This window comes from Melanostigma gelatinosum (assembly GCF_949748355.1).
Source record: "Melanostigma gelatinosum genome assembly, chromosome: 16".
Classification (NCBI taxonomy): domain Eukaryota; kingdom Metazoa; phylum Chordata; class Actinopteri; order Perciformes; family Zoarcidae; genus Melanostigma; species Melanostigma gelatinosum.
The window spans coordinates 3,731,780-3,755,799 of NC_136649.1; the positions used below are offsets into that span (position 1 = coordinate 3,731,780).

Genomic DNA, 24,020 nt, shown 5'->3' on the forward strand with positions numbered 1-24,020 from the left:
TATTCTCTTCCTGTTTCCATTAAGACACTTAGTATCCTGGGATCATATTACCAGTTTCCATTGTTCTATGTCTAGGCTACTTGAAGTCAAATAAAAGAAACTACAAATTGAAAAGAAACAAGCTTTCAAAGCTACGATTCTTACTGTCAGGTCATCTTCACGGCCGTGCTGTGTCGCTCCCACTATGTTGCGGTGTTGGAAAGTCTGAGCAGCAGCTCCACCTGAGACTGACTGAGAGCCAGCCCACTGCCTTCTATAGGATCACAAGAAGCTGTTACACCACTCCAGCTGATCTGAGTGGACGTTACCAGAATTGGTCGGCCGTCACTTTGCAACTTTGCTGTCACTTTGCGAGTTCCTTCAAGTAAAAAAAAAGATGCTGTTTTAATTTTTTTTTTAACTGTTTAGCATTCATGCATGGAGCTGTCATGCGTGGTGAATGAAAAAAGCCATCATCAACGGAGCTCTGATATCACGATTCACCATCGCAACAGCTGAATATAAGGCAGATCCTCCATGTTTATTGATAACAACAAAGATTATTAGCAAGGAAAATTGTCGATACGTTTTCACAATGAAGTTTTATTCAGTGGTTAATTTATTCAGGCACCATTTACCAGACCTCAATGGTGACAAAGTGCTAGAATCTGACTGTGGCTTTGACCTGCATTACATTTTGAATATATTTGTTCAGCTTTAATCTGATGGGTACAAAACACGTGGGCCGACTAAAGATGAAACATATGGTTGAAGATTCAAATAAATATATCGATCAAAGCTCACAATCTGATCCAGTAATATTGTGTTGTAGTGGGTGGATTTTAAATTGGTTCAACAGTGTTGAGTGGCTTTATTTCAGCTACTTCAACAAACATAGAAATGTAGTAAATTGAAACAAAGTCACTGAAATGCTGTTAGAACACGTTTTGCCTATTATAAATAATATGTATATATAAATGCATATACATTTATACATATATAAATACATATATGTATATATATATTTTTCGTATTTATAGTTTTAAATATATATATATTTATATATATAAATATTTATATGTGAACATCTTGTGCGTTCGTTTTCGTGACCACAGGGCCTCCGTCCCTCCGTAACGCAGGAGAGGAGAGGGGACTGAGTTCAGGCAGTGTGGTTTCTACACGGACCTATTTCGGAAAACTCACCTTCACTTCCTGTTTTTGCTCCGAAGCAACAACGTGGGTCCAGTGCAGCACACCGGTGTACGATATCTGTGTTATGTGTGACCAGAGTCTGTTCACTCCCCACAATGCAGATATCCAGTGTGAATGACGTGAAGATTTACAATTTAAGCCACGGGAAATCCCTCCCAGAGGTAAGAAGAGCGGCTGCTTCCTGACGCTTAGTCACGTCCCATAGTGATAGTCTAAGAAGTCGCTGCTTCCCTTGAGGCAAGCTAACTAGCTAACACAGCTAGCCGTGACAACAGAAGTCATGACATTGTGTATTGAAAGAAAATGTTGAAGTCTATTCTACACCACCTTGATAGAACGTGTTGTATAAATAAATGAACACAGCTAGATAAACAGTAGAACATCATTTGAGACTGCACCATTGGTACAGTAGTAAATATTCCCAACAAAGGTAAGATAGGAAAGTGTCCCTGTAACCAAGCAGTGTTTTATTGGTCATTTTGTATGCCAAATCCCATCACCTCTTCCTCTTCACTGCAGTGGCTGTCAGATCGGAAGAAGAGACAGTTACAAAATAAAGATGTCGGTGAGTTGACCGCTACAATTTCAGCATGTCAGACTGGGTAATTGTCTTTGAAATGGCCGTCATTATTCTCACTCTTCATATTTTTCCCCCCCAGACATCCAGCGCAGGATTGAGCTCATCCAGGACTTTGAGATGCCCACGGTGTGCAACTCTATCAAAGTGTCCAGGGACGGTCAGTTCATCCTGGCAACAGGTGAGACAAATGGCGGACAGTGTTTCGGCAAATCTGCAGTCGTCAGTCGGAACAGGTCGCCATGAACACTCAGCCGCTTTTACAATTATTTTCAGGCACTTACAAACCCAGGATTCGCTGCTACGACACCTACCAGTTGTCCCTGAAGTTTGAGCGCTGTCTGGATTCAGAAGGTAAGTCAGTAGACACACCTACTTGTTGTATGGTGTTGCGTGTCATGTACGTCTAAACTGGGTTTTTCTCTCTCCCTTAAAGTTGTGGCTTTTGACATCCTGTCTGATGACTACTCTAAGGTAAGACCCCGAGGGCCCCGACACTTTAGAGATGCCATTGTATTTGTTTTTATGTTCACACAGCAATAGATTTCTTATGATGTTTAGATATGAAAAACATTGAATTCGGTCACTATTCTAAGTCACTGTACCCTAAAATAACAAAAGGCCCCTGAAACACTTAAAAGATACGCATCTCAACTGTAAACTTCTGTGTACTACAGTTACCTGACAGAGTTGATTACCTTGAAAATTCTGATTTCACTCTCAAAATATAACAATTAGAATATGATGCTTTATTATCCATTGAAGGATCCAGCATCATATTAGAATTGAGAGCTCCACCTTAAACAGACACAAAGTATATTTAAGTGCAGTGTGCTGATGATGCCTCTCTGTCATGCTTTACTTGAAGTTAACATTTGAATGCACAACCTTTACCGTGCAATATTGATAGTTTTACTTAGTTTGTCTTCTACCACAGCCTAAATCAGTGTTCCCAATTAGATAAAGAGTAAAAAGCAAAGTCAGACAGCGCTGGTCTGGGGCCCCCAAATCAGTAAAGCTGCCCCTGAAAAACACACCCAGTTAGCGGCTACTCGCAGTTACAAACATCGGTGAAATACACTTAGCGGAGGTCATTTCCAAATAGGTGTATTAGTCGCCTGCTTTGACATAACCACCACTTTCATCTAGCTAGCGTTAGCATGCTACATCCAGCATCCAACAGCAAAGGTGAAGGGTAATCACTTTTGGGGATTTTATTTTATTCCTTGTACATACACAATTTGGGGGGGGGGGGGTTTAGCCAATGAAGAACCACCTATTAATTAACTGCATTTATATATTAAGCTGTCATCAATCTCGCAGCACGAGTCATATTAAGCTTTCATGACTCTGTTAAACTCTACTGTATTACCAGTGAACCACACCATGCCCTGGATTAGCCCTCATAGCTGATGAAAACATGGTATAGCTTTAGAGATGGTTTAATGTTTCTTTATCACTACGAGGGGATTTACTTCATGAATCAAAATGGTAATGCAACTAAAAGTCCATGTGTTATCAACCCTCTGTGTTTTTCAGCATTGTTACACTTGCTTTAAAACTGCCTTCTGTTTCTGTCGCCGTGTCCATACAGTTGGTGTTTCTGCACTCTGACCGCTACGTGGAGTTCCACTCCCAGCACGGACACTACTACAAGATGCGCATTCCCAAGTTCGGACGGGACTTCTCTTACCACTACCCCTCCTGTGACCTCTATTTTGTGGGCAGCAGGTGAGATATTGCATCGATGGATGTCGAGGCAACTTTGTCGTCCTGGCATGTTTTCAGGTTCATCCTGCGCATGTCAAGCGACCCCGTTAAGGTTTTTTGCTTTTCATTTTCAGTTCCGAGGTGTTCAGACTGAATCTGGAACAAGGGCGCTTCCTCAACTCACTGCAGACGGCTGCTGTGTGAGTAAAACACTGTGTGGAGGTTCAGCCCGGAGAAAACATTTAAAGTGTTGCACCACAGCTGATGCTCATGGTGCTTGTTTCTCTTGACTTCTCAGGGAAAATAATGTGTGTGACATCAACCCCGTCCATCATTTGTTTGCCACAGGAAGCTCTGAGGTAAGTGCCATGGCAGGCTGTGTGTGAAATGAGGCGCCAGTTATCAGCAGACGTGCGTGCGTGTGTGCGTGTGTGTGTGTGCGCGTGTGTGCATTCTAGAATATACTAAGACATTCATTCGTTCTGCTCATTTACGATACACAACAACAACAACATGTTACGCAATACTTGCTGCTACCTCCAGCCTGATCAGTATCGCACACAGTATCGCACATGAGCAACTCTCCACAGAGATGCGATAGAAGCGAGATGACTCACTCCTTTAGGACTTCTTCCATCTTCAGCTCCGGGGGAAAAAATGATCGCTGCGTCCGGAATTGATGATGGAAGTCGCGAGCAAGTCAGCGACCTGAACCTTTCACATAAATTATGGCTTTTTTTAATAGGAATTGTTGTTTATTCCCTCCTAGATTAATTAATTTAAGTATTTTTTCAGTTATGACTGTAGAAACGTTTTATGGGATTAATTCTCTCTATTTGTTGTTTACAAAGGGCTTAACCCGAGCAAAGCCACACAATAATGACATCCATGCAGGGTTAGTAGTACACAGCACTTCATATATATATATATATATATATATATATATATATATATATATATATATATATATATATATATATATATATATATATATATATATATATATATATATATATATATATATATATATATATATATATATATATATATATATATATATATATATATATATATACATATATATATATATATATAGATGGATTAAAATGTCTTTGCTGTAAAGTATCTGAAGACTTATTGTTGGACCGTGCTGTATCTTTGTGCTACGTGTTCTTATAGTAAAACGGAATAGTCACACAGTTTGGTCATCAACTGCGTTCAGTCAGAAGTGGCTTGATTTCACCTGTTTTAAAACAGCTGTTTCCATATTGTTGTGTAAGATGTTTGCAGAAATCTGCTTTATTTTTTATATATATATATATATATATATTTCTTCTATATATATTGTTGTTGTCCCTAATGGCAGCTCTTTCTTTTGTCTCATTTCTTTGATATCATTTGGTGTAGGCATCACGCACCAGCTGGGCTGATGAAAATAAGTGTGCTTCGTGATTTCCGAGTGCTGACGTTCAAGTTTTTCAAACCATTACCTCTCGCTTACATTAGGAGCTGCCAACACCAGATCTTCGGTCTTGAAACGAATCCCAGTTAGTTAAAGAACATATTTTTAAAGCCATGAAGCTTCCTGAAATCTTCCCTCATTTGTCTGACCGTGTGACGTCTCTTGCGTCGGACCACCAGGGCCGGGTGGAGTGCTGGGACCCTCGCGTCCGGAACCGAGTGGGCACGCTGGACTGCGCCCTGAGCAGCCTCGCTGAGGGAGCAGAGTACGTAGCAAGCCACCAGATGTCCAATGCTGATGTCAGCATGACTGTGCATATGTGGCCACATGGCACTTTTTCTTCTGCTTCTGATCCCGCCTTAAATGGCGTTTACCATCACGTCACATTTCTCTCTTTGTGTCTCACTTGTGTTTTATTCTCGTCAGGGTGCAAAGCTTGCCCTCGATCAGTGCGCTGAAGTTCAACGGCTCCCTCACCATGGCAGTCGGCACCAGCACGGGACAGGTGAGCCCAAACGCATTAAGCCATGACCGTATTCCCATGACGGCCGCAGCAGCTGGACACCGGTCAGAGCGCTCCATCACACTGGTCTACGACTTTGTGTCCGTTTGCCGTTGTGAACTATCGGCTACCCACGCGGTGCGAGATTCCTCCTCTGCTTCCTGAGCTGAGTCGGCTCACAAAGAAGTGGCTGATGTCATTCTGCCTCCCTCGAACACTTTGCACTGCTTTCAAAAGGAGCGCAATTTAGTTTCCATTTTAATCTGGTTTAATGCAGCTTAATGTCCGGGCTCCACTGGTGCTCCCTACGGAAAATCTGAGGAGCACCAGCACAAAATGTACATTTAATATAACACTTCATAGACATGCAACACATTCACATATTATGTTCCATCTTCACCATATTACTGATAGATTCTTTGGTAATAAATAGGCAATTCACAGAAATCACAATGAAAAGTCACAAAGTGAAGTACTGTAGTGTTTTTCTGACTAAAGACACCAAATAATGAATCGTGTTGTCGAGGCTGAAGAGCTACTCCTATAAAGGCACTATGATTTGAACAGATGACTCTTGTTCTTAACTGTTAAATATCTTTGATCATGTTTTATTGTAAAGCATTTTGTGACTTTATTTTGAAAGGTACCTCATGAATAAAGTTCTTACTATTTGTCTCTCCTCTTCCGTGCACTGGGGCTGCATGAGTCATAGCTATATCCACCATGACATTTAGAAATGAGTGCATTAGTTCTGTATTAAAAAGTGAGTTGCATTAGTAGCGATACTAGCAATACTCTATCCTTCCCTCCCATTGTTCTCATCGTGGGCTCGCTTGTGACAGCTTGGTCCACCTGAAGTTATACTTGCTAATCAGACCTGCACACTGGTGATAAATGTCACTTTTTAAGCATGCAATGAATTCAACATGCGTCACCACCACACACACACATCCTCGCTCCCTCCTGGTTTTTCACCTGTTATGTGATGGTGATTTAAAAAAAGAAAGAAAGGAAACCTATTTACAGGTTGCACTGTTACTACTAGTCATTAAATGTCTGCAGTGTGGATTTGCTGCTGGTTTTGATGGCCGTCACAGTCAGGGACTCATTTGAAAGCCCGCCTCTTACAGAAGAAATGGATTTCTAAATCCACCCCTTTGCTTCTTTGTCTGGAAGGTGCTGCTCTATGACCTGCGCTCCAACAAGCCCCTGCTGGTCAGAGACCACTTCTACAACCTGCCAATCAAGTCGCTCAACTTCCACGATCAACTGGACCTGGTTGTGTCCGCCGACTCCAAGATCATAAAGATCTGGAACAAAGACACCGTAAGACTCAGTAACAGCCTTCACAGGCCCGACTCATACCCCACGGGAATGACGATGTGTTGTGGGTTGTTTTGAGATTTGAGCATGAGCGGTTTTAAGCGTCCTCGCACTAAGAGTGGACTGTCTTGATCGGTCCACTCTCTTTCTGGCTCCATGTATCTCTTATTTATTGCCATCTGTTCACCACAGGGCAAGGCCTTCTCCTCCATACAGCCTCAGACCCACATCAACGATGTCTGCATCTACCCGAACTCAGGTGAGAAGCACTTCCCACACACGATCACGACATAAGATACAGTTCATTCATGCAGGTAAGTGTCAGAGCAGCAGACGCCAAAATAAAAAAGGAAGAATGAAATTTGGTGGTGGGATAGAACCGTCTTTGACCTCTGGGTGGCGCCATCTTACAGAGGTCAAACGGTTTGACTCTGCACTTTGCGTCTGGCACTGCATGCCAGTCGCTTGTCTACCAGGAGCCTTGTTGAAGGTGAACTTTCACATAGAAGTTGTCATTGAAATCATGATTTGGTCCTGACTGGGTTTTTTTTTTTGATCGTAAATTTACTTTTTATTTTTCTTTTAAATGAGGTTTCAACCTTTTTAAAGGAATACTTCACCCACAAATATAACTATTACAGATCCCTGACCATGTTTCTTTGCCGCCAATACTATTTACTGATCATTGATGATCTGCTGAAAACACTTTGGACTCGCACAGACGAGTAGCACGCCTGTGTGTGAGTTGATGTGGAAGTGTGTTAAATAGTACGGTTTTAAGGGTATTCTGCCCCAGGATATGCAAATCTTTATCAGCCTTTTGGCCTCTTTAATCTGCAACGGGGCCTTCACGTATACATTACTGGGACTAAATCCAGTGTTTACCCCAGAGATGAGCTCCATTTATATCTGCTGTGTCTCCTTGTCAGGTATGCTCTTCACCGCCAATGAGGATCCCAAGATGAACACGTTCTACGTCCCGGTGAGTGCAGAGACATTTACACTCCTCACTGCCGACTTTACAATCTGCAGCAGACGGGTCACGTTCACATCCTGTCCACCAGGTGCGTGTGCTGACACGCACCCGCTTTATGGAGCAGTAGAGGATATTTACAAGCCTCTGTGATTCAAGGGTCATCGGAGGACGTGTAAGAGACCACTTACACGAGAAAGCAATAGTGTGTGTGTGTGTGTGTGTGTGGGCTGTTTATTTTCGCTTTCATTAACGTGGTTCTCACAAAGCCGCTGCGTGCTGAAAACCACGCAGAAAGTTGAAATGGAATCAACTTTCAGAGAAACGCAAACCCCGCGTCACGCTGCGGCGGCTCATAACCACCCAGCCACGAGGGAACACAGGAGGTTCATCGGCGTGCTGTACTATACTACGTGCAATACTACGTGCTGGACAGAAAAGCATGTTAAAGACAGTACAAATACACAGTCCACACACGAGATAATGTTCCAATGAACAATCCAGTGATTACCAGCAACATCACCCGCGGTAATTCATGGGAGCATTATCTGGTGTGGGGCTCTATTTTTAAGTGACGCCACCGCATAACCCCCCTCGCTGATCGCAGCAGCGCCTGATTTGGTGTGAATGCAGCCTCAAGCTGCTGAAAGCTTGCTGTCATCAACAGACTGTCCTGTGACTCTGATATGATCTGAGTGTTGTTATTCTAGTGTGTGTGTGTGTGTGTGTACACAGTAAACTAGACATTGCTTGGTGTAAATGAGTACATTCCAGACGTGACGGACACAGATTTGCTGAACTCCTGGCCCTTCTGTCCTCATGAGAGAGATTACACCCCCCAGCTGTTGGACTACGTGCTGGATCTACAGCTGAGAGCCTGATGGCCTTGACTGAGACAGGTTTTTCCGAATACTTTCTTACATTTAACTGACCAAACAAACGAAGAATCAAAAATATGAATTGATGAAATGGCAGCCCTAGTTGGTCCAGAGGATCAGTACCGTTGTTTTGTTGGGAGCCTGGCTTCATCAAGTCCCCCACACGTATGCGTGAAACTGTGGTTGTCATCATGATCTAAAAGGAGTTCTTAATTCTGTTTAACTCTTTTCTGTAAAATATCGTGGTCCCAAATAGCTTTATTAATAATGGTGACGTTCAAATTCTAAATTCGTATTCTATTGACGTGTAGCTTTGTTAATGCTGCTCTGTTCATTGTGTTTGAACCCAGTAGCGGTCTAGCAGCACTCGGCCAGCACCATCAATTACATTTATACAACCACAATAACAAAATCTATTTTGGGCTCCAACACTATTATAAGACTAACTCATTTAATCTGATGGATCACTTTATTTAAAATGAGGATTTTGTTCATGGATGTGAATGCATAAAACATGACAGTAGACATTCAACGCTTCATTTGAAAACCTCAATAGAAGCTTAGAATGTAATAAAGAAGACTTTCTGGTACAACGTCCTTGTTGTTCTAGTTGTCATGTGTTGAACTGATAATCAGTATCAACAGCAAATTAAAAAAAGTCCTGTGTGTGGTGTGTTATGACACACCGATTTATTCGATTTTCTGAGAAAGGCAGCCTTATCTCACACGGCACGCTCAGATGAACCTCCTGTCCTCTGGAAGACTTTTTGTTTTTTATGATCTCAGGAAGCAAACCTCTTGGAAAAAACAGGATTCGTCAGCCACACGGCTTTGATTATTATCACTATCAGCTCTCTGCTTAGCAATAATGAAACTGAAGGATGACCAGGATTCTGTCGACCTTTGGTCTCAGTGTGGGACTCCAGGTGACGTCATCATCTATCTGGAATGAACGGATTCCACTAAACAGGCAGAAACACCAAGTTCAGTCCTTAAGAATTCCACACATTGTTATTCTGTTAGATGTCATAGTGTGAGTTAGGGCTGCACGATTATGGCCAAATCATAATCGCGATTATTTTGATCAATATTGCGATCACGATTATTTCACGATTATTCATTAAGTTTAGGGACAACATCTTTTTATTGCACTTTCACGTTTAAATGAACAAGAACACTGCTTCCACTGTTGTGCTACATTCAGGCTAATGTACAACTCTTTGCATCAGACTGGTCCTGATCACAGTGCATCTCGTAGAAGGAAACTATAAATAAAAAAGTATCAACACTTTTTACCCAAAATTAAATCAACAGAGCACTGCTTTCACTTCCATGTTGTGCTACATTCCAGCTAATCGCTATAATTAGCATTAGCATTAGGATTACTATGCGGACACAACTCGAGCGCACTCTGTGCATATCTTCCAGACAACGAATGATGATCCTTTTCGAGGGGCTAGCTCAGGGGTGGGCAAACTTTTGGGCTCAGGGGCCACATTGAGTTTTAAAATTTGACAGACGGGCCGGGCCAGTAGCAGATGGATGGAGAGTGTTTGTGTGAACTACTGGTAGTATAAATTACAAGTAAAAGCCATGAACTAAAAAGTAAAGAATACTTACATTTCAGTGGGAACAGTGTTGTTGGTCACCCTTTTTTGCCAGTGCATCAAAGTTTGGTGTCAGTTGGGTTGTGGCAATTCTCAGGAGAGATCTGAGGTGTTCATCCGTTAACTGGGATCTGTGACGTGATTTGTTGATGTTCATCACGCTGAACGTCTGCTCACAGACGTAGGTAGAGCCAAACAACACCAGCATCCTCTGTGCCATCCTCCTGATGTTTGGAAACTTTGCTTCGCTTAGCGAAGCATAAAACTCATCCAGTTTAAGGGAGTTGAACTTCTCCTTTAAGACAGAGTCACATTGAAGGTCAATCAGTTCCAATTGCAACTCCTGCGGCGCTGTTTCATAGTCTTGTGACAGGGGACATGACACCAGCTGAAGTGACTTGTCAATTTTTTCAAAATCAGAGAACCGCCGGCAGAATTCTCCGTGCAGGTCGTCCAGCGATTTGCTGTATTTCTTCATCTGTCGAGGGGCCTCTTTCAGTGTCGCTAGTGTGGGGAAATGAGCGAATGATTTGTTTGAAATTTGTCTTGAGAAGAAAGTCAACTTGGCTTTGAAGGCTCTCACATTTGTGTACATTTCGTGCACAAATTGATCTTTCCCTTGTAGCTTCACGTTCAGCTCATTCATGTGTGTCAATATGTCCACAGCAAAAGCAAAGTCACAAAGCCAATCTGCGTCGCTCAGCTCGGGAAAATCGTCAGCTTTCCCGATTAACTCCAAAAATGAGCTAATCTCCTCTTTGAGCTCCCACACTCGTCGACATACTTTCCCCAAACTTAACCAGCGGACATGAGAGTGATAAAGCAATTCCTGGTGATCAGCATCAGTTTCCTCAAGGAACTTAATAAACTGACGATGCTGAAGTCCCCTCGCTCGTATACAGTTAACGAGTTGTACAACTGGCTTCACTACATGATCAAGCTTCAGTACAGATTTACACAGGGCTTCCTGATTACATCCAGCTCAGGGTTTTCCTCTCTCACCTTATCCTGGATTCTTTTCAGTAGCCCGACGTTTTTTCCTGTTAAGTTTGGCGATCCATCTGTGGTGACATTGGCAAGTTTACACCAAGGTAGCTTCAGCCTCTCGATGACACCAGACACCTTGTCATACAAGTCCTCTCCTCGTGTTGTCCCCTTCAGAGATTCCATGGTCAAAAATTCCTCCGTTATCTCAAAATTGTCATTAATCCCTCTGATGAAAATGAAGAGCTGAGCAGTGTCTTTTACGTCGTTACTTTCGTCCAGTGCTAACGAATATAAGTTAAATGACTCGGCTTTTTTGTTTAACTCGCTGGCTAAGTCTTCATCAATTAGTTATACACGGCGAGTCACTGTCCTGCGTGATAAACTCATTTTTTCAAATTTGTTTTTGCTCTCTGGACACAAGAGACCTGCTATCGCTACCATGCACTCTTTCAAAAACTCCCCTTCGGAGAAAGGCTTGCTGGCCTTTGCTAATTTGAATGCCAGCAAATAACTTGCCTTGGTGCTTGACTCTTGAATAGCAGTTTGGCCGGAGAAAAGTATCTTGCTGAGTCTTTAAATTGGCTGCCAACCTCTGAGCAGTGGCTGCCAACCTCTCCGCCCGTTCTTGTGTTGACTGTTTGCTAGCATAGTTGGCATGCTTGGTGGAAAAGTGGCGGCTGATATTGTATTCTTTGAAAACCGCAACGGTTTCTTGGCAAATAAGACATACAGCCTTTGATCGCACTTCGGTGAAAAAATATTTAGCTGTCCACTCCTCATTAAACCCTCGGCACTCACTGTCGACTTTTCTCTTCTTTGGTCCGCTCATTGTTACAGAAGGGCTCAATGCAGTGTCAACGGTGAATATCACGGACACTGGGCATGCAGGTTGGTGCCGTGTAAACAGGAAGTCGAGTGGTTGATGAGCTAAACAAAATAAGACGGAATAATAAAGTCTTTAATAATGAAAGCTTGTGTTTGATACTTATAAACTCAGACACATTTTGTGGAAAGTTGTAGTAGTTTTATTTTTCAGACTTAGTTACAGCGCTGCGGGTCTCTGTCTCTCTCACACACACACATCAAATGTATTTAAAAATTAACACTTACACACAATGGTTTACTAGATTATGGGTCCATAAATGTGGTCAACACACGTCTCTCACTGGTTTGTTGTCTGTTCTCACTCGTAGCTTTGCTGGTGGCTGAAGTCCTCCGTTTTGTGTCCGTCCTCCTCAAAGCCGCGTCTGACGGCCGCTCCGTAGGGCTGATCACGCGACTGGTTACGCCGCTTACTGATCGCTACAATAACAGCTGCTTCCTCCGCAGAAATGCAGAATTGAACTGAACAGCTGCTCGTAAAGACAACACGGTCAGCAACGCCTGTAATCAGTTGTCCATGTTGAATTAACCTGGTAGTCGATCGACAATCAAGGCTGTTGTTTGTGATCTTCCAGGTACGGGTCACGTGATATGGGCGTGACGAATCAGTAAGAACCAATAGAGAGAATAGACCAGACTCCAGCAAAGGTCAATCGTGTCTGGAGTGCGCCATGTATTGGGATCAACTGGAACGCCGGGTATTGCAGGAAAAAGGCAAAATGAATGCGGTCTTTAGTATAATTTGGACAATTATGTACCAATATTCGACGGGCCGGATTAAAAAGCCCAGCGGGCCGTATCCGGCCCGCGGGCCGTAGTTTGCCCATGCCTGGGCTAGCTCCTCGCCTTCTGCTCCTATATTTTTGATTTAGCGACACGACACACGGTCACGGCCGTCTGCTCTCTGTTCTGTTGTCTGTCTCTCTTCTTCTACTAATACTGGAGTCTGCAGGGTGCGGGCATGACATCTCTCATCTCGTTCGCCCCCTGGTGGTCGGCTGACTGTTAGTTGAGGAAGCACTTGATTTGATATGTAGCAGAGCACGCATTTTAAACGTCAATATCGCAGACGATCATGCTCATTTAATCGTGGCAGCCAAAATCGTGATTGCGATTAATTGTGCAGCCCTAGTGTGAGTGGCCCTGTTTTAAACTAGGAAAACAAGATAAAACAGCAATAGATAGTGGCGCAAAAGAAAACACAAAGTTGAAATTGTCAAGAGACATTCTGGTGAATCTTTGATTCAGGAAACAACAGTCCATAAGGCAGAGATTCAGGCCCTGTTCAAGTCTATCTTCATACAACAGATGCATGCCATGTATATACATGTCACGCCTGATTCAGTGTGAATGCAGCGGCTTTGTGAGAACCACCTTTAATGGAAGGGAAAATCATCAGCCCACACACACACACACACACACACTTTTGCTTTCTTTCTCCCACACGTGTCCTCTGGTGACCCCTTCACAGGGACTCTACTGTATGTGATGAGGGACAAAATGCCCGGTCCTTGACTTCAACTGCTTTTCTCCCCGATCAGTGTTTCCTTGGAGAAACACAAAGGGGGGGGGCACTTCCTGGCAGTTGCATGCAGGTTAGCTGTCGGAACAAGCTCTCAATGTCAATCAATGAACACATAAAACATCTGCCATGACTAAGATAACCACTCGTTTCGGCTGATTCAGAGTACTGAGTACATAAAAGCTGAACTTTAGAACGCATTTTTGCACAGAACAACGGTTGTGGATTTTGGCCATGTTGCCCACACAGCAGTCACTTCTCACCTATATCTCTTTACAGCCAGTATGGAGAGGACAAATAATGACATTTCAAGCGGTTTCCTTAGTTGACAATTGAATGTGTTGTAGCTATTTATCAAAATGGACATTTCCGTCATAAGAAAAGCGCTTTTTGAACTGTCCGTGCCCAGGAATCATCGCAAAACCCTTTTGAGTGACAAATTAAATATGCGCTTTAAATTGAAAGTAAAACCCTTCAATGCCTTCACTCAAGGTGCTTTGTCGCTACTGGACAAATGGCCGGACAAGATTTGAATATTAAGGGTGTGGCAAATAATGCTGCACAACTTCCAGGCTCCATTGGAAGGAAATAAATAGGATGAAATTAGACATGCAGGGCAGATTTAGCACAGAAATCAAAAGTCTAGCCCATTTTTTAGCCTTCGTCAGCAAAAAGCTGATAACATGGAATCGGTTACATCACTCTGGTTATTATTTAGATAATTAACATACCACAGCTGCATGATCAGAGGTTGTGATTGCACTTGTCTTTTCAATGTGACTTTAGTCATCCAATCATGCCAGGAGGCTGTCGAGTCTGTACGCTCCCAGATCATATCTTGCATTGGGATTCGATCAGCCGGATGGGAACACAATCCAGAGAGTTTATCAAGCTCACAGGAGTTCCTCTACCGCGAGGGCCAAAGGAAGAGAGGGGGAAACCTTTTTCTGATTTGCCTGCTTCCAAATTAAAGCTTCTAAATAATAAAACAAAGGGAGACTTTTATTGTGAAAAATGTATAGGAACGTGTGTTTATCACAGAATTAGCGGAGCTTCGTTAGCGGCTGTTCTTCTATAAAGTAAGACTGTTAATAGTGCAGGCAGGAAGAGTAAGTAGCAAAAATAACTGGTGCTGGGCAACGATTAACATTTTTAATCGCGATTAATCTCATTGTTATGCGCAAAGTTCAATAATTATTTATTTTAAAAGTACTGCTATATGAACAAAAGTGCAATAACATTTGGTTTGCAAACACTTTAAACAAATCAGGTTATTGTTAACAGCAGTATTCCCTTTACACAGTAGCCGTTATAATACAGTTATAATGATTCTGATAATAGATATTCAGCCGGTGTTCACAACTTTATTTTCATGTGTGTAAGAGATGCAATCTGAAATATACACCTTGAAAACTGCAAATCTACGTCATGTTTTTATCCTTTTTTTATGTTTGTTAAATTCTCAGTAGCGATAACTACATTATATGCTTATTTATACATATTACAAACAAAACAACTAACTAATAACTTTAAAAACTCTAAAAAAAATAATTTAAATGAATCATTTCTTTTTTGATTTTTTTGGTATTGTGGTCAGACACATGCAATGCTGATTACCGTAATATGTGTGGTATTTGTTATAAATGTACGTTGGTACATAGAGGGTGATAAGAAGCTGTACATGGAGGGACTTAGGACCCAGGGGAATGTAAGTGAAGAGACTCCACACAAACAGCTGTTCACCACTGGCTGCCGGCAGGTTCTTGCGTTAGAAATATCCGCTTAATAATTTATAAATTTTTAAACTGCGTTAACGTGCGATTAAAATAATTGTTGCCGTTAATTAATGCACTAAAAATAACATCGAATTTATCGGGCATGAAATGTGTTTATCCACCGTTTCACAGCCGCTTCTTCTATGCAATCACTACTCCATCAGGCACATCGCATTGAAGTGTCGAATTCTTTGGTCTCCCACATACAAAGGCAGAACACCAAGGTGTGTGTGTGTGTGTGTGTGTGTGTGTGTGTGTGTGTGTGTGTGTGTGTGTGTGTGTGTGTGTGTGTGTGTGTGTGTGTGTGTGTGTGTGTGTGTGTGTGTGTGTGTGTGTGTGTGTGTGTGTGTGTGTGTGTGTGTGTGTGCGTGCGTGCGTGCGTGCGTGCGCGCGCGTGCGTGCGTGTGTGCGTGCGCACTTTTAGGCCCTGGGCCCTGCACCTCGGTGGTGCTCCTTCCTTGACAACTTGACGGAGGAGCTGGAGGAGAGCCCGGAGAGCACAGTGTACGACGACTACAAGTTTGTGACCCTGAAGGACCTGGAAAATCTGGGTGAGCGCCTGCTGCCTTAATTCTTCCTCACAGACCTCACTCCATGTGGAAACAAATCTGAAAGTTATCCAACCAAACAGTCCATTTACTCTGTAAGTTCGAAAGCACAGCGGGTAAAAGAGATCAATGTATAACCCAAAACTATGAATCAATCTGAGCCACTTTGCCACCTGTTTGCACTGGTGACCAAACTACCGAACTAGAGGCCTAGAGAATGATTAAGAGGTTTTGGGTAAGACAGGTTGTGTGGTTGGGGGAAGGAGGGTCCGGGGAGCGTAGACTGGAGAGGTTGAATGAACATTGGAATGCAGGCTCAGCAGTAAAGAGATAAAATGACAAGAAGCAGAGAGGTGGTTGGCTGCGGCGGCATAAAAGGCGAGGAGGGGCCCGGGAGGGGCCCGGCGGTGTTGGTTTACAGAAGCCGTGTAACGTGGCCCTGTTATGTCATGTTTGAGGCAGCATGGGCTGATGCGGGCCCTGGAATACGCTCTTACTCAACGTTCACGATCCTACTTGTTTCAGGCTTTGACAAAATGAATATATTTTCTTTAACAGTCATCCGTGCATCCTGCTGCTCCCATTCACACCCGGGCGTGAGTAATCTTGCGGTGGAGATTCTCAATGTCCCAAGATTAATTATTGTCGTTTTACAACAGGGTTGTGCAACGACATGCAGTTTGTCGTCTGAGGACGGCAGCTAATGCTTCTGTGTCTCTTTCCAGAGGGCAGCAGGGTGAACAGGTTGTGTCTGGGTGGGCTTGGTCTTTAATATCCTTTAGGTCTTCTCAGGCTCCTCTTCTCACCGATATCCCTGATGCTCAGTAGATGGTACCAATGATGTTTTAGTCAGCCACTGTAGAGCCCTCCTGTCCTGGGCTGTGCACGTCCCATACCAGTTAGTAATGTTACCAGTCAGGATGCTTTCTGTTGCTCCTCTGTTAGTTAACAAGAACATGGCACAGGAATGTTCACCTTCTTAAGTTTCCCAAAGAAATGCAGCCGTTCATGAGCTTTCCTCACCAGTATGGGGAAGAGTGATGACCGTTTGATGTCGCCTGTGATGCTTTTTACCAGGAACTTGGAGCTGTTTACTTGATCCACCTCAGCTGCGTTTTTATAGACTGGGGCATGCAGCCTCAACAATCAGCTCCTTTGTTTCCTGACTTTCAGCAGTAGGTTGTTCTCTGAGCATTTGAATCACATATGATGTACATTGAATTTGACTGACTCTCATACCAAAGATTTCAGGTAAATCCTGAAAACAACACGACGTCTACACAGCCATGCCAGCAGCTCTGTGAGGCCGTACTTCGGCAAAGCTGTGTTTTGAGCCAAAGGCTAACATTCGCATTATTTTCATTTTCTATTAATGTGACAATTATTTTCTTGATTAATCTTAAGGTATGAAATGAGATTTCTCAAAGTCTTTATGATTCTTGTGTAGTCACTCCAAAACCCAAAGATATTGAATTTAAAATAATGGAAAAGCAGGAAATCTCCATATTTGACAGGTGGGAACAGCATTTTCTACCATGTATGCATGAAAAATGACTCACAATTAACTTATAGTTATCAGTAGGCAGTATTGCTAAGGATGACAATGCAAACATGCTGATGTTTAGCAGGTATAGTACAGCTGTGGCTGATGAGAATGACAGCGTGTGATGAACCACTTTGTCATGAACCAAAGTCTTTGACAAAATAATATGTTTGACCTGATGATGGCGCTAGACGAAAAATCGCAGAGTCACCAAAGTTATTACAATTCATCATGAAGGGGTCCAGCAGGATTCATCATCTGGGAACCATGAATGACTCAACCAAGGTTTTTGCAAATCCATGTAGAACATGTTGAGATATTTCACTAGTTGAGTACTATGCGATGCTGTGGCATCACAGTGAAAGTCAGACAATCGCCAACATCAGTAACCAATTGCATGGTTGTCCATTGGGTGGTTGTCAAGATATTTCTTGACAACCACGTCATTGCAAAAACGTCATTGTAATCCATTCAATAGTTATTGATATATTTCATTATGAACCAAAGTGGCGACGTGATGCTCAAAACTTTTTGATAAATTATTTTCTCTCATAAATGGCTGCTTGAATTTTTTTATTATTATTAATCTAGTTAGCCAAGTCCAGATTGTGATTTCTGTGTGTTTTGCTTATTTGTGTCAGGTTTGTCTCACCTGGTGGGATCATCTCTCCTGAGAGCCTACATGCACGGCTATTTCATGGACATCCGGCTTTATCACAAGGTAAACACACCTTCAAATAATTAGCCGAGTTGTTCAATGTGAACTGATTGGGATATAACAGACGAAATCTGTTGTATAAGTGTCTCAGAGACGTGTGTTGCTTAGATTTGACGTTTTGTTTTGCCGTTTGGCTCGGCCGCAGGTCAAAAGCATGGCCAATCCTTTCGCATACGAGGAGTATCGCAAGGATAAGATCCGCCAGAAGATCGAGGAGTCCAGGACCCAGAGAGTGCAGGTTAAGGTGAGCGTCTTGTCTTTCCTCTCGTGGTTTAAAGCGTTAAAAACGCGCCATCGTTCCAATAACGCCCCTGTACATCCTTTCTCTTCCTCTCACATCGTTAGCATGCATTCCTTTAGCTTAGTATTTCATTGATGATGTCGGTGAAAATGTACACGTTGCCTCACAACCCTGTGTGATTACCCGTGTTTCTGTGTGTTCTGCCTGAGACAGAAGCTGCCCACGGTAAACAAGGAGCTGGCCCTCAAGCTGATGGAGGAGGGTGACGACGAGGCAGAGCTGGCTTCTCGGAAAAAGAAGGGCAAGGTAGGAAAACACAGATTGCAAAATCAAGGTGGTTATGTCTCGACAGAGTGTTATACTCTGAAAATAACGGCCACCGGAGGGGAACGCACACACCCAAGGGCTGAAACACGAGCAGAAGGGCCTGAGTATTTCAGCACGCCATGTCTACCAGGGGAGCAGCTGAGAACTAACATAATGACGGGACAAGTTAGCTGTTAGCGAGCTAATGATGGCTGTGTGTCAGCAAGCTACTGTGACTGAAAACACAACACTGCATAACTCACAGGAATATAGTTCACCTAAAACTGACATTTGGACTGAATGCTTGCTGCACAGGTAACATTAGAAATGTCAGGATGAGGATCCACAGTGTTCCCATTCTTGCTGCTGATACCGCTCAGAGGTTCAGTTCTTTGGAATGAATGTGACAAGGAGGCACCTTCACACAATACTAAGTCAATAGAGAGCCATGCATTGTTTTCCCCTACGGTGTGGGCGGGACTTAATTACACTCTGACGCCATTAGCATTTCTTAGGTCTCTGAATTCACCGACTCCAAAGAAACTCAGTTGACGCGTTTAATATGGAAATCAAGTTTCATTGTATCTTTCTATGCCTCCTCTGCTGGAGGAAAAAGCACCAACCCCAATCCTCCCCCTCCCCCCCCCCCCCCCCCCCCCAACTTTTCACACGCGCAGGCTCTCCCCAGCGTCCTGGGAGACGACCGCTTCAAGGTGATGTTCGAAAACCCGGACTACCAGGTGGATGATCAGAGCGAGGAGTTCCGCCTCCTCAACCCCATCGTCTCCAAGGTGGGACAGAAGAGGCAGAAGAAGCTGCGTCTGCTGGCCCAGCAGGCTGCTGCTTCCGAACAGGTAACGCCCGCCTACAGACGGATTTCCGTCCAATGTGAATCATTTGTCCCGCAGTGGCTCCCGATAACTTTAAAAAAACAAATACACAAGCGTGAGTTCCACCCGGACACTTTTTAGTTGTGCACCATTAAGCAACAGGTGCTGAGGTCAGCATAACAAGCTGGTTGGCGTGCGAGTCTGTTTCACTATGGCGAGCGCAGATATTGTGTTTAAGACGAGGACTGTGTGTGGGCGTTGCTCCGCCGTCGTTGGATAAAACAATTACAGAAGTAATTTCCATTTACTTTATAGCTATAGCAAGTTTATTTCTGTAGCACATTTCTTACACGTGGGAATTCAATGTGTTTTACATAAATATAAAGTAAAAGCACCATCCATACATAGAATATGATTTTAAAAGATTGTGTAAAATACATAAAATACTAATTTAACAGAGATTGGTATAATTACCGTAAAAGAAAGTACCGTACTTTCCGGACTATAGAGTGCACCGGTATATAGGCCGCACCAGCTAATTTTTAAAAGAAAAAAAAAGTGGTTGTACATAGATAAGCCGCACTGGTCGATAAGCCGCAGGTGCCCCCGTTGAACAGCAAGATGCTTTTAACAGTACTAAAGTTGTCTCTTCTCTGAACATCATAACATGTAGCTCTGAATAGCATTTACGGCTAACTGGCTTGGCCAGTTGCTGCTAGCACAACAGCTATTCAGAGCTATGAGCAACAACAGTTATTGCCTCATTGCTTTTCGTTTGGTAGCCGTGAGAGACCTTAGTCTGTAATGCAAGTATGTCTGCATGAAAAGATGTACAAAGATATATTATTATATATTCGCTAATGCTAATCGCGGTTAGCATTTCCCCATTGGCCGTAATGTTAAAATTAGCTTAGAAGCTAGCGAGTCGGACGTGTACTGTTAAAAGCATCTTGCCGTTCAACCTTTTTTGTTAACAGTCCTAGTGAGAGGTAGGTCAAAGGTACTTCATCCATATTGTAGCGACCCTGTCAGTAACAGCTGGTAGCAGAGGGGTTGCTCGTAGCAACTGTTCTGTGTCGGGAGCTGGTAAATGTTGTGTTAGACCGGAAACGGAAGTTGCGGTTGTTGTTGTGGCGGAGAAAAGCTACGGAAAAAATCAGTGTTTGTACAGTCTGATACCCACGTGTTTGAACTGTTCCTTATTTTTATCATAAAAATATAGTTCACGAAAGTTGCTAGAGGGCAGAATGCTGCCTCAGCCCCCAGTAGGAGGATCGTGTCTGTCATTGACACTTGCACTACTGGCGTATCAGTAATGAGTGTCAGTGTGTGCAGTCACTCATGTTAATATGAAAGTGATGAGAATTATTACTTTACACAGATGTAGATTCTGATTGCCTCTGAAGTTGAAGTACAAATATTTGTGTTTTTTATTTTATTTTTTTAATTTTTAAATATAACGTTAGTTGGGTAGTTAAAATAAGGAAACGTTTGGTGTTCAGTAAGGAAAGAAATAACATACTTTCTGTAGGTAAAACTTTATTTTTTGTTTTGACTCTGCATAGAATGAGGCTTCTCTAGACTCTGCATAGGATGAGGCTTCTCTAGACTGCATAGGATGAGGCTTCTCTAGACTCTGCATAGGATGAGGCTTCTCTAGACTGCATAGGATGAGGCTTCTCTAGACTCTGCATAGGATGAGGCTTCTCTAGACTCTGCATAGGATGAGGCTTCTCTAGACTGCATAGGATGAGGCTTCTCTAGACTCTGCATAGGATGAGGCTTCTCTAGACTACATAGGATGAGGCTTCTCTAGACTCTGCATAGGATGAGGCTTCTCTAGACTCTGCATAGGATGAGGCTTCTCTGGACTCTACATAGGATGAGGCTTCTCTGGACTCTACGTAGAGTCTAGGCTTCAGGCCCCGTCCTCATTGTCAGGAAAGACTGCCGCATACATAACACTGGCTTTGTGACGTCCCCATCCAGGCGGATGAGGACGATAAGGAGCCCGAGGGGCGAGCCAGCTCCGAGGAGGAGAGCTCAGACGATGACAAGAGCTGGGTGGAGGAGGTGAGGGAGCAGCGGAGGCTGATCTGGGAGGAGGGCCGGGGCCGCCGGAGGCAGCTGAGGAAGGAAGCGGACCGCAACACCGTCCTGCTTGAAAGGGACCAGAGCGGAGGAGAGGAAACCTCAAACATGGCCGAGGGCAAGAAGACAAGTCGGCCTCAGTATTATCAGCTCAAAGCTGGGGAGGAGTTCAGAAGTTTTAACGACGTGGCCCGCAAGCAGAGACTACAAAAGTATGTATTTTGTATATGTATCAAATGGAACTGTTGGGGTGGGGGATAAACTGACCTGACCTGTCCAGCTATGGAAGACTCTTCTAAATGAATAGATTTACAAACTTAACTCAATAAATATCAATATGAATTATAATAAAAGACAAATAACTGTACACTGTTTGGTATATTGTGTCTGAGGAATGTGTGTTTTTCTTCCAGGGCTTCTTTGGAGGACCGTCTGAAGTTGGAGGAGCACTCAGGAACCAGCAACATGACCGAGACCGCAGTCGGCAGCAAGCAGCTGACCTTCACTCTCAAAAAGGTGAACTGTTCACTTGGCGCACCGTCCTCTCACTCTCCCGTACCTCACTCCTTTGTTCAAAGCAATGAAGTACCGGTACACGTATAAGCCCCCAACAGCTGCATCTGCTAAAAACCAACTAGTGCAGCAAATTGTCCAAGCTGGTTTGCAGATGGATTGGTGAGGAGGAGGTTTAACTTCACATAGTATTAAAAAACATTGTTTTTTTTAAAGGCTACCTTAAGCCCCTTTCCTTCAGGACTAAAGACCCACAAACACCCGCTAACGTCTGGCTGTCTGTCAACAGGGATTTGGGCAGTTATTATAATTTATTCTACAGACAAAAAACACAATAGGATCTCTTTAAAACAAGCAAAAGTTACCTAGCTCGACGGAAAGAAACTCATCAAAATGGTCTTTTGGTTGTCTCTCCACTGTTTCAACAATCATCAACTCTGCTTTGAGAGTTTTTATAGAGAGACTGTATTAGTAACTCATTCTTATTTTTAAAAGAACATATTCACTGTTTACTGACTCTGGTGCCAGCTGGCGTAGCCGTGACCTTGAACATGGCACACCAGATAAAGTCCCCATAATGGTATACTTGTCTACTGACCCTGGGAATGGAGTCTCTCGCCTATTTCTATCGGGTTTTCCCACGTCACAAAAACACATATGTACACAAATGTGGGTGTAAAAGGGGTATAATTCACAATAAGCAGCTTTTGCACACTGTAGACACAATTATTGAATAGCTGCAATCTGATAAAACTACGATTAATACTCAAAACTATTTAAACATGATCGACTGACAGTGATATCAACAACCACAACCAATTAAAAATAGCCATACAGTTATCTTTTACTAAAATATACAGACTAAATAGAAAAGAGCATTAATGTACAATCTTCTCGTCCCCTGGCCTGGCCCTACCTGGAAGCGAGTAATGGTTGCCTGCCTCCCCCCAAGTATTAGGAGGTTTGAAACACAAATCGGGACAGAATTTCTGAAACATACGTTATTCCATCCTCATTTGCAGTCGGAGCAGCAGAGGAAGCAGCAGCAGGTGGAATGGGAACACCACGAGGAGAGGAGGAAGCTGAGGCGCTCTGCCGGACACCTGAGCAGCGACCGCGGGAGAGGACGTGGCGGCGGGAGAGGACGTGGCGGCGGCGGCGGGAGAGGACGTGGCGGCGGCGGCGGGAGAGGACTTGGCGGGGGAGGAGGGAGAGGACGTGGCGGGGGAGGAGGGAGAGGCCGCTACTGAGAGGGGCGGCCTAGTCCTCACCCAGGACCAGTTTTGGTCCTGGGTGAGGACTACAGAAGCATTGCTGGCACAGTCCTCAGCTCACGTCGAGGTTTTGTAGCGGCTCTCATTAACTCAACTTCCAAGTGTACAGGTTTTTTACGAGACAGACTGGAGATGCTGCACAAAGTGGCAAAGACTGACACTGATGAACAGACGAGCTGCTCCTGGGTGGTCTGTGTTCAGCTGCTCTCTGCAAATTCAGAGCACATTCAAAAAAACTAAAGATTACTTATGTCGCTGCCTTTGTGCATATAATGCTTATGCCATTATCCAAAAGTACCTTGACTAGGCTTTTTATTAAGCAGGGACGTCCCCAGACGGAGGAATGAAGAGCTGAATGGACTTGACCTGCCTTGTCTCAGGCGTCTGTAGTTTGTTAGACGTCATCCTCGGTTGAGCCTACTATTTCAGTTACTGGAAGGGGAGAAAATTTATGCTTTTGCAAAAAAGAAGTTTGTATTTTTAATGCTCTTTTTTTTATTACTGTAGATTGTTAAAGCGAACACCGGCTTAACAACACTTGTACAGTATATTATATTTGGTACAACA

General features: G+C 43.4%; 1 protein-coding gene across 1 annotated transcript; it reads left to right on the forward strand.

Moving 5' to 3' along the window:
* Nucleotides 1-1,221: 1,221 nt before the first annotated feature.
* Nucleotides 1,222-24,020, forward strand: nol10 (nucleolar protein 10). Its single transcript, XM_079286989.1, has 21 exons — nucleotides 1,222-1,352; nucleotides 1,711-1,756; nucleotides 1,851-1,949; nucleotides 2,045-2,122; nucleotides 2,205-2,242; nucleotides 3,363-3,499; nucleotides 3,613-3,678; nucleotides 3,777-3,837; nucleotides 5,120-5,205; nucleotides 5,367-5,445; nucleotides 6,619-6,768; nucleotides 6,958-7,024; nucleotides 7,695-7,747; nucleotides 15,814-15,940; nucleotides 18,122-18,201; nucleotides 18,344-18,442; nucleotides 18,653-18,745; nucleotides 19,423-19,599; nucleotides 21,565-21,878; nucleotides 22,080-22,182; nucleotides 23,202-24,020. Exons 1-21 carry the CDS (start codon nucleotides 1,287-1,289, stop codon nucleotides 23,427-23,429), a joined length of 2,247 nt encoding a protein of 748 aa, XP_079143115.1. The 5' UTR covers nucleotides 1,222-1,286; the 3' UTR covers nucleotides 23,430-24,020.